The sequence below is a fragment of the Camelus dromedarius genome, chromosome 12 (genome assembly GCF_036321535.1).
Source record: "Camelus dromedarius isolate mCamDro1 chromosome 12, mCamDro1.pat, whole genome shotgun sequence".
In the NCBI taxonomy this organism is placed as follows: domain Eukaryota; kingdom Metazoa; phylum Chordata; class Mammalia; order Artiodactyla; family Camelidae; genus Camelus; species Camelus dromedarius.
In genome coordinates this window covers 33,967,276-33,983,863 of record NC_087447.1, presented here as the reverse complement: position 1 = coordinate 33,983,863, position 16,588 = coordinate 33,967,276, and the positions used below count along the sequence as shown (strand labels likewise).

Genomic DNA, 16,588 nt, shown 5'->3' with positions numbered 1-16,588 from the left:
ATACCTCCCATGTGCCATCCACCATAAAGCAGCTAACTAGCAGGTATGGGTAAACTAGTAATGGTTAAGGGCATGACCTCTGGACCAAGGCTGTTTAGGTGTGAAGCTTTTCTCTGTCGCTTGCTAGTTGCATGACTTCCAGCAAATTTCTTAACACTTTGTGCCTCGGATTCACTATCAGTCAATGTAAAATAAGTTTATCAAACAGAACCTACTTTGTAATGTTGTTATGAGGAATAACTTAGGAAATAAATGTGTTATTTGTAGAATGATACCCAGTAAGCATTACAAGATGTGTAAATGTTATTACTCAGTCTCCCTGTATCTTGGCCTTGAATGAGAGAGGTCCAGCTTTGCATCCCAGTCTCCACCTCCAGACTGGAATCCCAAAACAGTGTTCCCATCTCTCCTCTACTCCCCTTTATCATAACCCACTCCCCCATCCCCCCAACTCTTCTTCTGCAGGAAGTCCCATTTTCCCAATACCTCCTTACTCCTGGCCCCTGCTCCGCATCTCTCCCGGAGCCTGCCCCCAAGGCTCATCCCCCTAGGGATGGCTTCGCCGCCTGGATCACTCCCACGCCTTGTCTTTTTCCTGAACTCCAAAAGCACCTGTTGTGAGAGCCCTGTCCAGCCTGCCTGTTTGCCTGCTCTGTGGCTGCCTTATCACATCACACAGACTGTTAGCCATGGCACGGGGTGCAGGGTGTGGGGATGTGTCCCATGTCTGCCTCTGTGTCATCTAAACACCAACCAACCCCCCATCACACACACACCTGTGTATATAATGACTGCCCATCAGAGCCTGCCAGATGTCTGCCTGACACCCCTCACTCTCACACATCCCGTCTCACCTTCACCCCCACCCCTACTCTGGTCCTAATCATCAAACCCTGCTTCTCTCTTGATTTATCTTTCATCAGCCCACAAACGTGCTTCAGAATCTGCAGACTTAAAAAACGAGCCAAGAACCTCCCTCTACAACACATACCTTTTCAACTCCTGTCCATTGCGCTGCTTTTTTCTACAGCCAACCTGATTGAAAAACGTGTCTATCCTCATCTCCAGTGGCTTTCAGACTTTTTTGACCGTGACCCATAGTGAGAAACACATTTTATGAAGCAACCCATGGCACTCACACTGGTAGTGTGCAAGCACACACTCGCACAAGCACCCACACTCACACAATGCACTTGCACGCAGTCGCCAAACACACGTATTGTGTTTGTGCGAAACTGAAATAAACGCTTCACAAAACATTACTCGTGGAACGTACACTGAGATTTTCTATTCCGTCTGATGCTATGTTATGCCGTTTCATTAAAAAAAAAAAAACTGGCAGCTACAGACTGAAAGTGTCCCCCCACCTTAATTGCAGCTGCCAAATTCATCTGAATTCATTCACTGGGGAGACCTAATCCCCAGTGTGATGGTATTTGGAGTTGGCGTCTTTGGGTGGTGGTGAGGTCATGAGGGGGAGTCCTCATGAGTGGGGTTAGTGCCCTGAGAGCAGAGCCTCCCTACTCCCTCCCCCAGGTGAGGAAGACGTCTCCTCCATTTGACACGGTGACTGTATCCCAGGACGTGGCCCCCCATCGGGCCCTGACTCTGCTGGTGCCTTGACCTTGGACCTCCCAGCCTCCAGAGCTGTGAGAAGTAAATTTCGGTTGTTTACAAGCCGCCCAGTCTGTGTCGTTTTTGTGTAACAGCCTGACAGACTAAGACACGCCTAGACGTTTGCTCCACTTCCTATTTGCTCCTATTAATTTTTTTGACATTGAGAAATGTTTAAAGTTCAAAGCACAGTATAAAGAAGTCTGTTGTGATCACCTAGGATTTACAGATGTTAACACTGTCATGTGTCCTTCAGATGTAAAACTGTGTCTCCCACCCTCCCCCCACCCGGCTCGACTCCCTCCCTCCCTCTTTGGAGGCAAGAATTGGGTATTATCCTGTCCGTGTCCTTAAACGTCCTTAAATCTCTGTGTATCTACAACAAGATGCATTTTCCTAAGTATCTGAAAAATTCATATTTCACATTTAGGTTTTGGGTTTCCAATTCACGTGAATTTTTGCATACAATGTGAGCTCAGGATCAAAAGTATATATAATTTTGGAGAGACGGGTGTCCCAACATTCTTTATCGAAGTGCAGCCTGTCTCTCCATTGCATGAAATGCCTCCTCTGTCAAACCTCAAGGTTTCCTGGATTGGCTCTCTTTCTGGGGTATTTAGTCTTCAATTCACTTTCAATTTGCTCACACCCCCCTCCCCCCACCTCTTAAATAAAACCAGTCTTCTCAGGGTCCCCAGTGATTTCTATCCAGTCAAGTAGTTTCTATACTAATCTTTCCTTTCTTTTTAGAAATTTTGGGAGAATTGGCATCCCCCTGCTTCTTGAAACATTTCTCCTCTTTGCCTCTACGATAACCAGTCTCCTGGTTTTCCTCCCACCCCTAGGCCTGCATCCTCGCAGGTGGCCTCCACTCCACCGGGTCCCAACACAAGCTCCTCCTCATCCTTCTCCAGCCCTTCTTTGGCTTAAAAAAAAAGTATGCAAATAATACACAAGTATGTTTCCAAAGGATAGAAATGAAAAAGGCATAACCATAGAGGAACGTAAACTATGCTTTTGTATCGCCCGCCACCTGCTTCCCCACAGAGGCATCGTGGACTGTGTGGGGCAGAGATTGATCCATTTTCCCCTTCATCTTCTGTAATGGAATCACCCAAGTTAGCTTACATTGAAACAGCACATGTGGCATTGACCAGCTTAACCTGGTTTTGCTTCCTTAAAACAGGCTGTGGATGAATCTAACCTGGAGTTATTTTACAGAGACAACACTGCACGTGTGTAAGAGGGGAACCTGTGTCTCCAGGATAACCCTGGAACCAGGAATCTTCAGTCCATGGAACTCAAAGAACGGAAATGTTGCCACCGGACCCTTTTACCAAGCAAGAAGTCCTTCAATAAAGAAAATCTGGCTTCAGGCAGCCCCAGTAGCTTGATTACTATATATGGACTGATTCCAGACTAGCCAATTAGCTTCCAAGTTTGAAATTCTCCTAACCACTTAAATTTCACCCCAGAACTCCGGGTAGACGAGACAGATTTGAGCCCTGTCTCCAGTCTCCTTGCCAGTCAACCTCGCAATTAAGTTCTTTATTTTCTCAAAAGCCGGTGCCATACTCTGGGCTTCCATGCATGTGGGGCAGCAAGCCCTTGCTCAGCGATGACATCTCCCTCCCGTGCAGCTCTGTGCAGCTCTGCGACTGAGTTCTGGCTCTCGATGAGGTGGAGTTGGTGTGTGCGATGCAGGGACGTCCCCTCACAGGAAAAGACATGCCCTGCTCCTTCTCTTTGCTCCTTCCTGCTGTTTGGTTGCCAGAACCACAGCCGCCACCTGGGACCCTCCAACATGTGGGAGTTTTTTCTTTCCCACACCAAGCAATTCTATGACCCCAGCTGGGAGTCTTCAGTTCAACTCAGTGCTGACACTACTCACCTGGAGAGAGTGTCAGCTGCCCCAGGTCAAGCCTCAACCCCCACCCAAGACTTCAGATGCCAATTCCAAGTGCAGGTTGTCGCTTGTGCTTCTGACCAAATGGCTGTAGACTGGAGGTTCCCACCAAGCCCCCCCTGATTTCGATTACCTTGCTAGAGCAGTTCACAAGACTCAGGAAACAAGCTGACTTACTAGATTACCGATTTATTATAAAAGAACAGAACTCAGGATCAGCCAGATGGAAGAGGTTCTAGACCAGCCAGTCAGCTTTCAAGTTTGTAGGAAGGGGAGAGGATCTCCTGCACTCTTTCCTAGCCACGTCCCAGTACCTGCATGTGTTCACCAACTGGGAAGCTTTCCAAATCGCGAACTCTTGGGCTTTTATGAAGGCTTCATTACAGAGGTATGATTGTCCCTCTCCCCTCCCCACAGGCGGTGGGGGGGGACTAAAAGTTCCAACCCTCTAATCACAGGGTTGGTTCCCCTGGCCACCAGCCCCCAGCCTTGGTGCTTTCCCAAAGTCACCTCATTAACATAAACTCGGATGTGTTTGGAAGGTGTTTGCCATGGATATCAAGATACCTTTATCTCTCTTATCACTTAGGAAATTCCCAGGGTTTTAGGAGCTCTGCGCCAGAAAGGGGGACAAAGACCAAATACATATTTCTTATGATAAGTCACAGTGTCACAGAGCTGCGTATTAAGGGAGACAGGAAGGCCGAAAAGACCCGAGACACTGTTCCACCCCCGCACCCGCATACGGGAGAGAAACGGGCGTGTTGTTGTGAACTGTTGTCATCTGGGGTTTCCTCTTACACCCAAAATCAACCTAACTCAAGCTGTAAGTCCTTTATGATCTTTCTTAACAAATTTATCTTTTCTTTTCTGTAAATGAATTCATGTATAGTTCTGAGGCTGGCTTTTTTCCTGAACAGCACAGTGCATTCCTCCGTCCTCCTCACTTCCCACAGTGAATCCATTCCTACGACCTGTGCATCCTTCTTTCAGCCCTCACCCCCTCTTCACCCTCCCTGCCACTTCCCTGGTCCAGGTCGCCCTGATTTTTAACTGTGGTCAACTGATCATCCTGTTTCCACTCCTGCCTAGGGTAGAACCCATTCATTCTTCAATCCATTCTTCACCTCATGCTCAGGATGATTTAAAAAAAAAAATCCAAATCATGTCAATCTGTGCTGAAAACTCTCTGTGCTTTCCTGTCCCACATAGAATGAAATGTAAGCCCTTTAACAGCCCTACAAAGCTGGGAGGGACTCACTGCCCCTCCTCCAACTCCATCTGGTCCAGGCTATTGTTCTCTTTTTGTTTGTTTGTTTTAACTTTTTTTGTAGAATTATAGTCAGTTTATAATATTGTGTCATTTCTGGTGTACAGCACAATTTTTCAGTCATACATGAATATACATAGATTCATTTTCATATTCTTTTTCACCATGATCTACTACAAGATCTTGAATATATTTCCCTGTGCTGTACGGTATAAACTTGTTTATCTATTCTACATAGACCTGTCAGTATCTACAAATCTCGAACTTCCAGTCTGTCCTTTCCCACCCCCCTCGCCCGTGGCAACCACAAGTTTGTATTCTATGTCTGTGAGTCTGTTTCTGTTTTATATTTAAGTTCATTTGTCTTCTTTTATTTTTAGATTACACATATGAGTGACATCATATGGTATTTTTCTTTCTCTTTCCAGCTTACTTCAGTTAGAATGACATTCTCCAGGGACATCCATGTTGCTGCAAATGGCGTTATGTTGTCGTTTTTATAACTGAATAGTATTCCATTGTATAAATATACCACAGCCTCTTTCTCCAGTCATCTGTTGCAGGCTGTTATTCTCTTTAACCACGTTGTATCTCTTAGTTCCTTTCTCCATCACCATGCCCTTTGCAGACTTGGTCATAAATCATCTGAATTATCCTTTTCACAATAAGTGCCCTACTGGTACCTGACTTCTGCTAAAATGTCACCTCCTTAAAGTGGCTCTCCCTGGCTAGCCCTGCATTCTATTTACCTCCTTTATAGCCCTATGACAATTTGTAATTATATATGCATCTATTCACTGACTTGGTCAGCCTCTTCCTCTCCTGCTGGATGGTAAGCTCCTGGGACCAAGGACCGTGTTTGTTTCAGGTGTCACTCCATCCTCAGGAAAAACCAGAGATCCAGCCACACAGAAGGCACTCAGTAAATTCCTGTTAAATGGAAGAGCCCTGCTGTAGAGTTAAGAAACTTTGGTTCAAGTACCATCTTCACTGCTTACAGGCTGTGCCACATTGGGAAAATCCATCAACTTTTCTAAGCCTATGTGAAACACGGGGAAAATGAAACCTGCTCCTGATGATCTCATGGGGTCGATGTGAAACTCAAATGGGATGAGGTAAGGTAAAAGTTTTAAACTCTGAACAAATGTGAGGAGTTAATTCGCTGTTGAGGCAAGGAAAACTTAGGTGAGAACTTGGAATGAGAAACTACTTTCTCAAATATCCTGTGTGTGACATAGGCCTCTGTAAACCAGTCTGTCCAAAGCCTTGTTAACAATTAATAACCATTCATTCCTGGTCATTTCCTCTTACTATACAGCGTTAACAGGAGGGTTTTCTTGGAATACAAACTTTAGCACTACTTACATCATCAATCCCAGTGAACGAGTCCTTTTGATTTAAGAATGAGGAGTTTAGTGGCAGCTGGAGTTGAAATGAAACTTTTTGCTAAGAACAATACAAACTCAGCTTTCTCACCCCTTGATCTGCTTTGCTTAGTTTGTTGGTGATTGCTGGGGTGTGATATTTACAGAAAAGTTTAGTAAAGTGCAGAGGGTGGCCTGTCCTTTCACACTGGATGCCTACGTGGTGTAAATAATCCTCTTTTAATCACAGTCTAAACACGGTCCTAAAACAAGATGTTTGTGCCAAAAAGAATTCCAGGAGGCATTACCCTGATGGTGGGGGCTTGGACGGGAGAGTAGGGATGAGTGGGTTAAATAATAGAACCATCAACCCCATCGAGCTTGGGCAGGGGGTGGGGTGCACACTTTTGTTGCTTGGATTAGCAAAGAATGAATTGAAACCTCACTTTTGCTTTTAATAAGCACCTTCCTCTAATAGTACTTTTGCCATTTAAACTATAAAGACTGTGATCTTGTTTTATCCCTTGCAACACATTTATGCAAACACATTTGGATTTTTTAATAAATGTTCGACTGCACCAAACTACATTCCTACCAGCAATGTATGCCTCTCTGCTGCCTCCTCCCCACAGCCAGTCAATATCACTTAAGAATGTACTTGATGAGGCAGGGAAAATTATTGTTATCAAGTTTAAACATTTAAGTATTTAATTTGTAATCCTTCTCATACTATGTATGATGAGATGAGAAGTGTGCATAAAGCCCTTCTGCTGCAGCCTGAAATGTGATGGGTATTTCAAGGAAAAGCATGTACGTAATTGAACTAGCCACATTTTTTATGAAATCCCATCTTTACTTGAAAGAATGACTGATAGACAAACTGTGGTTTCAGGTAGTATCCTGCAAACACTTTCTCAAAAAATGAATGAAGTGAGCCTTTCACTTGAAGAAAAACTGATCACATTTGTCCCCATCATAAAATTTAAGCTTTCAAATAAAAATTTAAATTTTGGAAAACTTGTTTATCTGCCACCGTGAGCTTAAGAGCTTCTCAAGACTCTTATGATGAGATGGGTGATGATATTAACAAATATAATGTTTGACAATATATGAAAAGTGTCAACATTTAGAATATCTGCATTACTCGGTGAACTACTGTTTTCCAAGTAACCAAAGCATCATGTTACAAAATCATACATGAGTAAAACATCCATTCAAAATGCAAGACAGAGCAATGGGCTTTAATGTAATAGAGTTGAAAAGCTCATCCATAGGAATTTAGATTCCAAATCGCTACAAACCTTTAAAAAACTACCGCTTGTCAAGTTTTGCTATTGTATCAAAGAAAAGCCACAATCATCTAAGGCTCTGCAAACAGTCCTCTTCCCCTCACTGCATATCTGCATGAGGCCAGGTTTTTTTCCTATTACAACAGACTGTAGCTACAGATAAGGAGGCTCCAGCTGTCTCCCATTAAGCCAGTCATTAAAGAGGTTTGCAGAAATGTAAAGCGGTGCCACTCTTCTTTCTGACTTTTTTGTTTCGTAGCATGTACTTCTCTTTCATAAAATGCAGCATTTATATGGATAGTTAATAGGATTGTTTTAAAAGGAAGTAATAAGTATATAAATGTTTTCTTAGTCTTGATTTCTTATACTAAAATTATCAATAGATAAAACCCACAGAAACAAAAAGTCTTTTAGATACTCAATGATTTTTATGATTTTTTAAAAATTTTTGTCTTTTTTTTTTTTTTTAATGCAGATACTGGGGAGTAAACCCAGGACCTCGTGCATGCTAAGCACGCACTCTACCACTGAGCTATTCCCCACCCAGATACTCAGTGATGTTTAGTAGTAGAAAGGAGGTTTGTACATCTCAGTTTGAGGATCACTGGTTTAGACCACAAGGAGGACGAGTGGTACAGTGAGACATTTAGGTGGATCAGAAAGATTTTTAAATAGCCATTGATTTTTTTTCCCCTCATAACTTCAGAATATTAAAAAACATAAAGCTCTATTGGTTGGAGTTTGATTAAATGGGTTTTTACCAGTTTAGTCAAGGAAGCAAGATGGTGTATTTAAGCCTGAATTTGAATTCTGGCTGAGATAAGCACTGGGAAATTACCAAAACTCCTAGCCTCAGTTTTTCCATCTGTAATGTGGGGATAATAATATCTACCTTAGAGGGTGAGAATAAAACTCCATGTAAATCTTTGCTAATTAAAGAATGTTCTGTGGACCAACAGGGGGTTAACAATGCTGAATACCCAGAGCTCTGGATCATGATCTGCATTTTTGTAAGATTCCCAGGTGATCTTATGCTCATTAAAGTTTGAGCAGCACTGATGTATAAGGCACCCTGCAGAATGCCTGCCTGCCACATAATAGGTGCTCGATAAAAATTCTTTCTTTTAGTATTTATTATTCTTCAGCTTGTAGTTATAACTATTTCAGTCTTTTCGACTACAGTAATTGATTTGGTTTTTAACAACACATTTGACCAGTTAATTTAGTCTTTTCCTTTTTCTTTATTATCAGCCTAAGTAATCCTTCAGCTCATTTGAAAGATTTAGAGCTTTCAGACCTATGGTCCAGACTCTGTCCCTCCTTTTATTTATTTATACAACACACATCAAACACTTAATACGTGTTAGGGACAATGCATGACACTAGGGAAACAGTATGCATACAGACATGGCCCTCACCCTTGTGATGCTCAGCTAAAAAGAGGCACTGAAATGAGCCTCAATGTGCCGTATGAAATTCTCAAGAAGTAAATCTTTGTGAATGTAGAGCAGTAGTATACTTTTTTATTTTAAATCTCCAGAGTATTTTTTTCCTTTTCTGGGTTTTCTTAACTTCTATTAATGTAGAAAAATACCTTCATTTACATCATATAACACATCTTGCTTTGAATTTTATGTTGTCTTATGATAATATTGCTTACCTCAGATTTTTCACTTGCCTGCCATAATTTTGACCATTACTGAATTTTTAAATCTTTTAATATCTAAATTATTTTTCCAATTTATTTTATTTTTTAAAATTGAGGTTAAAAAAACATGAAATTTACCATCTTAACCATTTTAAATTTGCAGTTCAGTAGTGTTAACTATATTCACATTGTTGCTCAGCAGATCTCTAGAACTTTTTCATCTTGTAAAACTGAAATTCTGTACCCAATGAACAACTCCCTATTTCCCCTGAACCTGGCCCTTGGCAACCATATTCTTTCTCTTTCTATGAGTTTCACTACGTTAGATACCTCATATAAATGCAATCATATAGTATTTGCCTTTTCATTACTAGCTTATTTCACTCAGCATAATGTCCTCAAAGTTTATTCTTGTTGACATGAGTGTGACATGAATGAATGTCTGACCGGATTTCTTTCCTTTTTAAGGCTAAGTAATATTCCATTGTGTGTGTCTGTATACCACTTTTTCTTTATCCACTCATCCATCAGTAGGCATTTGGGTTGTGGAAGCTATTGTGAATAATGGGAATGGTGTGAACGTGAACACTTCTTGACTACTGTAAATAATGCTGCAGTGCACAGGGGTGTGCCACCAGAGTACTTTGATGTAGGCATGGATCCATCCCCTTGCCTGAAAACAGTTCTTGACTGTAAGTAATAACTGCAGGCTTGAGCTGGTAGAGAGAAAAAGTGGGCCACTTCTGGTCGGGATTCCATCCCTAGATATCCCTCCTGGCAACAGCAGAGGGAAGGAGAAAACAACCTGAATCACTCAGAGCAGAGCGGGTTTCCTATCTGAAAGACTGTATGCCTATCATGCAGGACACCATGCTAATGCTTTCATATGTATTGAGGGGGAGATGTGGGAGATTTCTTGAATTAAGATAATTGATAATAAAGATCGTTTTCCCCCAAATTCCCATGACCGTATAAACAATGAGAACAGTGATTTCCAATGTCAGGAATGGGCTCAGCAGGGGAGGATTTCAGAACCTTATCATGGAGGGGGCTTTGTGTTATTTGAAAAGAGAGTTAAGAATAGAATATATTCAAATTTCAAGTAAAATACAAACAACTGAAATGTAAGCTTGACAACGTTTTTCCCCTGACTGTTGGGGTGTGGGTTAGGATAATAAACAAATGTGTGTCTGTGCAGCTGATGCAGCAGAGACCAATCTCTTAAAGGGCACAAAGCCCCTGCCAGAATTCTAACCTGATGTTCGTTACTCGTTGCTGGTCAAATAAATCATTTTTGCTGTAAGTTAGTCCTTAAAGAACTTTAGTTTGACTGGGGAACCCCAGAGTCTGTCTCCCAAGGGTTCCCAAGCCCTTCCTGTAGATGGCATTCCTAATAATATCAGTTCAGAAGCAAAAGTCAAAACCAACTTTGAGCTTCCCTGGAGACTAGAAAATATGCCTTCAAGGAAGGAAAGAAAAATCATTGCAAATTTGAACCACTAAAATTGACTTTCATTGATTTCTTTCAATCCATCATTTCAGTCCTTAGATTAGGGAAGCAGGATGCACACTCAGCTTGTCGGTATCACTTTACTGGAGCTATTTTACTTGTAACCATAGCAAATGTGGCTTTCTTAGGATACAGGGAAGCAGAAAAGGCACTGACCTCAGAGTCAGATGGGCTCTAGTTCCAGCTTGGCCACTAACTAGTTGGGTGCTTTAGACATATGCCTTCTGTGAATTCCAGTAGCTCTTAAACTAGAATAGCTCCATTCCTTGAACTAGAATAGCTCTAACATTCCGTGAGTTAGGGATATCACTTGACCATTGTGTCCATTCTACTTTTTATTTAGCATTTGTTCATTTGATACATACATACATATATATATATAAAAATCTGTACATAGTAAAAATACAAAATAAGTATTTCTTTATAAGTTATGCAATTAAACAGCTACCTTTTTAAAGTTTAAAAACCATTGCAAAAAAGAGAGAAGGAAATCTAGTCAGTCCTTTATATCATTCACAATAACCTTGGTATAAAATATCCATACCTGTGTACAAAATAATGTACAGTTCATAAAAGCTGTGCAAAGACAGCAAAGTTCCATGAAAAAAAAATCAAAGAGGCTTGTAGGTTTCTTTCTGTTCATATCATGCCCAGTGCTCAGTGAAACCTCCCCAGAAATAATAAAGGGGCACAAGGTAGAGTGCTTAGTGCATAGACTATGAATGCAGAAATAGTAAAAAAAAAAAAAAATTTTTTTTTAATGCACATACAGAGACTGACTCTTCCTCCTCCCATTTAGAGAACTTGCTTCTTTTTCCCAGAGAGCTTTTGGAATATGACACTTAGAAAAGACTCATTATTACGTGGTACCTTAGACCAAAAGGCACAGATAGGGGTTTTTTTGTTTTGTTTTTTTTTTTTTTTGAAATTCTTGAGCTTTCTAAGGACACTGCTATGGGGAAGACTGGGTTACCAGAGTCTGGAGTTGGGTAGGAGGCCCTTGCTACCTCAGATAGGGAGGGGGATGGAATCTAGGAAGTCAGGGGTCCTGAAGTTAGATGCTTGATATTGTGACTCCTAACTCGGCTTCCAACTTCATAAAGGGTTTCCTATCTTCCAGGGTTGCTGCTGCTGCAGACCAGCGGGGCCTGTCTCCGTTAAACGCAGGCTGTGGGAGTAAACACCCCACTGTGTTTAAAATTGCTTGCAATAAACAAGATAGGAGCCCCTGTGGAAAAGTTAAGGCTGGGACCAAGACCTAAACTTCTGTGGAGTGGCTGTTGGGAGGTGTTTTGTGGGGGAAGGGAATGTCACTTGGGGCAATGGAAGGGACCGAGGTGCCCTAGACGAGGTAAAAGCTCAGCAGGGCGCGGCAGCGTCTGGGCAGAGGAGACTAAGTGAACACGCACTGAATCCCACCTCTTCAATTTCAAAGCACTTATAATCAATCAGTAACACCGGGCGCGGGAAGGCTTCTAAGACACGGTGATCTCCTCCTCCGCACCCTCCTCATCGTCCTCGGAGTCGGAGAAGTCCGAAGGTTTGTCAGGGCTGCCTGAGTGCGCGGGCGAAGAGGGCAGCGGCCCTTGCAGCCGCAGCCGCGGGTCCCGCAGGTGCGGAGGGTCGGGGGACGCGTGATAGACCAGGCGGTGGCGGGGGCTGCCCTGGCCCTCGTCCTCCTCCTCTTCGTCCCCAGGACCCTTCTGACCCACGTCACTGAGGTCTGGGTGCGGATTGAGTTTGGTGGGAAGGGTCTGCTCACGGCAGCCCCCGCTAGACAAGAGCTCGCGTTCCTTGGAATTCCGCCACTTCATGCGCCGGTTCTGGAACCAGATTTTCACCTGGGGCGAGAGGGGTGAAAGGGGAGCCGCAGAGGTTAGCGCAGACCCCACCTCTACCCCAACCGCCCCAAGAGAGCGGGAAGGAGGCCGTGTCCTTCCCCTCCTTGCCTGCTCCCCATCCGGTAAAGTGAGTTCGGTTAGGACTGGGCGCTTACCCTGCCGCCACCCCCACCTCAGCTTCTCGCACCTCTCGCCACGTCCTCGGGCCCCTGGCCCAGGTCGGGGGTGGGGGTAGGGGGCTCTGAGCCCGAGAGAGAAGCGGGCTTTCCTGAGAGGTCTCTGCGAAGCTGGCTCGTGCACTTATTCCCTCTCTAGAGCTTCCCCATCTGTACAATGGGACCTATGCAGTTTCAGAGAACCCTGCCATTTGTCCGATGCGTGGGAGAGAGGAGCTGTGGGGATAGTGCCTTCACCTGTGAGTCTTTCAAGCCCAACTTGGCCGCCAGCTTCTTGCGATCGGGCTTGCTGATGTACTTTTGTTTCTGGAACATCTTCTCCAGCGCCTTGCGTTGCACATCAGAGAACACGGCTCGACGCAGCATGCCCCGGCGAGGCTTGCCGCGGGCGGCCAGCGGCCAGGAGAAGGTCCCCGGGATGGGCACGACGCTGGAGGACGCTGCGGAGACCAGGGGTGGGAGGTGAGTGAGTGGGAGGTATCCCGCTGGGGCCAGTGGCGTCCGACCCTCCACTGTGGCCTCCTTGCGTTTTTCTCTCTGATCCCTTCATCTTTTTAAAGCTCTCCTTTCTCTCCCTCTGGAGAATAGGCTACGAACCTACAAACCTGAGAGAGTGAAAGGCGCTTTCCGCCCAAATAACTTTCCCTTTCAACCGTGCAAACCCGGATTAGGTAAAACCAGGGAAACAGAAAACATCCCCCACAATAGCCTGTTTGGTTTTTTCCATTCAGCGGTCTCAGGGAAACAAACCTGCGTGCGTCAGTAAAATAGCAACAGAAAAAAAAATTACAAAAGTAAAAATAAAATATCCAGCCGAGGCCACTGGGTTTTCCCTCTACGCTTTTAGCACGTTGATAGCTTTTGCATTCTTTAGATGAAAATGAGGTGCTTTACTGATTTGATAGAGAGGAGAAAATCCGCTTTGGATTTTTTATTATTTGAAAAATCCAATCAGTATTCATCTTTTCTATATTAATCTTTCCTCCCCTCCCCCACAAAATGTGGCCCGATACATGAAAAGTGGCAGCTAATTAGCACATTGACCGCTTCCCAATGGGTATTGGCATGATAAAAGGGGGGGGGGAGTTTTGCTTTAAGGGAGAAAAAAAAAACCCCAAAAGAAACAGAGACTCTAATGAAGCGTGAATGGTAATTGTGTAGTAATGAACTAACAGAAAAAGACTGAGGACAAGCAGCGAAAGCCATATATTACTGGGACAAAAGAGATTTACACTTTCAAACTAAACACAACTGCAGGCCAAGACCATTGGGAGAATACTGATGGCAGAGGCTTCTCTTCCCCCAATCATTTTCATTAAATGGACATGAAAAGCTATTTATAAAGCTCGGGTTGTTTTTGTTATGGCATTGAGATGGGGGAGAAAGGGAGCAAATTCCATTAGCAGCAGCAGCATGAATGGTGGTTGGGGGGGGCATTGGTGAATTCTCTCTCCCCCTTTCAGAAATCAATTGCGTGTTTCTTTCGCTGATATTTGGGAGTGCTGTGGATCCCATCCCCCACCCAGTCCCTCTTCCCTTTATAGGAGTTCCTCTGTCTCCTCAGTCTTGACCAACTGCAGCGTTTTTGAACCATAGTTTGAGCCACCACGGGGATTCCAGGATGAAAACCTCGTGGAACCTGTTTGAGGTGTTTCTCCTTTAGACTGGGACCCAATTATGAGCTCTTATTTTATGAGCTCAACGGTCTTTAAAACGGTATAGTGGTGGGGGGAGGGTATGAGAAGAGTTTGGGAAATCAGGTTGGAAATAGAAGACTGGGATTATGGGAGTATCTAGTCCTCCTCCCCCTGGGCAACCCCAGGCATCCCACACAAGAGGGCACCCTATGTGGTCTTGTGAAAAGCCCGAAGCCCTGAATGAGTCTTAAAGAGAAATTAGCCCCGGCTGGTAGGTGTCTCTCCACGGCTCGGAGGGACGAGGGGCTGGTCTGTGTGTGGCTGCCCGGAGGAGCTGACCAATTGGTCATGGTGCTGAAACCTTTGTGGGGAATCGTGGCCAAGTGCACTGACTCTGTGGGAAAACGGCGGCGTGAAGGGATGCCAACAGCTCCTCTCCGGGAAGGGAACCGCCTCAAATTGGGACCATGACAATTCCTGCTAATTTGTAGAGCAGGGAATTGGTGCAAAGTGTCAAGCAGTCACTGCTTGTGCTAAATAGGGCATCAAATTGGCGCGACGGATTCGTGAATGTTGTACGCCTCGCAACCTCTGAACCAGAGCGTAACCCCGTGGGGTGGACGGAGAAATATGGCTTCGCAGGGAGCGACGGGCTGGGGCTGGTGCACCGCCCAGCCTCGTGAAAGGAAGGGGGATGAGACCTACCTGGGAAATAAGAAGATCTGATGAAAGGCTGGAAGGAGCCTTCAAAGTAGGGAAAGGTGAAGGTCTTGGGAGGGACACTCTGGAGCAAGGCGGGGGACGTTTCTGGGAGATAGTGAGGGAAGGAGGAAAAGAAGTCGGGAGACAGAAAGGGAATTTGATTACATACATGATTATTGTACATCGTATTGAATACATGACATGATTAACCCTTAGGCTGGTTTCAAAGGCATCTTCCTCAATGCACTGCCAGAATAAAATAAATCTTTTCCTAACACTGTCTTCATCTGTGGAAATCCTCCCCCCACCAATAGTCCTCAGTGTCGCCCCTGTCCCTAATGTTATCCTAGGCACTAATGAGATAGGTAGGACTGGGGAGGGGAAGAAAAGAATTGCAGATCCATAATACTAGCAAAGCTAGTAAATGTATTGTCTTGGGTTTAAAAAACTGGCTCCCAGAAGCTAGAGGACGCAAACGCAGACGCCCAGGGGAGTGCGCTCAATTTCGCTGCGCCAGGGAACTGTGCGCGCTCTCACACTGCAGGTATTCAATTTCATTCTGAGGGTGAGGCTTTTCTTCCGGGAATTCTGGACCTAAGTTTTACACTGCTTGACATGGGGCCTCGGGGATCGTGCACAGGTGTGTGTGCCGCTTGTGTGCGTGGGTACCCGCTGCATATAGGAAACTGAGGCCAGAAGGACTCCGCACTTAGACAGGCTCTCAGCGTTTAGCTCTCACTTACCAGTTCTGGGCGCCGAGGAGAGGATGGCGTTCACTCCAAACTTCAGAAACGTGGGCTCGCTGGCAGGGGAGGCAGCTGTCTGCGGTGAGCCGCCCCGCCGACTGCCCGGGCCCGGGGAGCCCAGGTCCGAGGCCCCGGTGTCTGTGAGAGCCGCAGGGGCCCTCTGCCTAGGGGGCGACATGCTGGTGGTGGGCACGCTGCGGGGCAGGTAGGCTGGAGGTCGGCTGATGCGGATCAGATCCTCCACCAGGAAGCTCGAGTGGCCGGAAAATGCCGACTGCAGGGATTGGGGCAGCGTTAAGGTGGGCGTGGGGCGCAGGAGGCTGGGGTACCCGGCGGGGGGCGCGAGGAGGCCGGGGAACATCATGTTAGGAGCGGGGCGGGCGGAAAAAACCCTTCTTCCAGTGGCCAGAGGGTAAATGGCTGGCTTCCCGCCCCTCCCGCCCCCTCAATGCCCCCTCTCTTGGGCTTAGCAAAGGTCTTCAAGTAACGATCCCTCTTGGGCGTCTGCGAGTCCTCCTTGGTCCTCCCGTCGAGGTGATGGTTTTATAGTAGCCCGCCCGTTAAAGCGCTTTGAAAAGTGACAGCTCTGACAATGAAGTTCAACAAAGTTCTCCACTCGAGCTTCATTCGCCAGAGGCTCTGGGCGCTCTGATTGGCGCAGGGGTGCAATTTATGATTGGATTAGTCTTCATAAGCATGGCCCGCACAATGGGCCGGCAACAAAGGCTGGCGCGCATCAATTCTGCATATCGACCGCCTCTTTGCAATACAGTGCGCCCCCAAAGCTCTCGCCGGGAGTTTTTGTTCCAAAGCAACACCGGGGCTAATTAAATGCCTATTTAGAAGTTTCAGATGACATCTTGCCTCATAGAAAAGGAATTATTT

General features: G+C 45.2%; 1 protein-coding gene across 1 annotated transcript; it reads right to left on the bottom strand.

Annotated features, from left to right (window-relative positions):
* Window positions 1-11,529: 11,529 nt before the first annotated feature.
* DBX1 (developing brain homeobox 1) lies at window positions 11,530-16,358 on the bottom strand. Its single transcript, XM_010987476.3, has 4 exons — window positions 15,701-16,358; window positions 14,961-15,062; window positions 12,856-13,058; window positions 11,530-12,442 (listed from the first exon to the last, which is right to left on the bottom strand). The coding sequence occupies exons 1-4, from the start codon at window positions 16,065-16,067 to the stop codon at window positions 12,077-12,079; spliced, it is 1,038 nt and encodes a 345-aa protein (XP_010985778.2). The 5' UTR covers window positions 16,068-16,358; the 3' UTR covers window positions 11,530-12,076.
* Between the last annotated feature and the right edge of the window lie 230 nt (window positions 16,359-16,588).

Coding starts and splice junctions, on each gene's coding strand:
- DBX1 (XM_010987476.3), bottom strand. CDS start 16,067: ATGATGTTCCCCGGCCTCCTCGCGCCCCCCGCCGGGTACCCCAGCCTC. Junction 13,059..14,960: donor CAGATCTTCTTATTTCCCAG/GTAGGTCTCATC, acceptor TGGTCTCCGCAG/CGTCCTCCAGCGTCGTGCCC. Junction 12,443..12,855: donor TGGGCTTGAAAGACTCACAG/GTGAAGGCACTA, acceptor CTCTCGCCCCAG/GTGAAAATCTGGTTCCAGAA.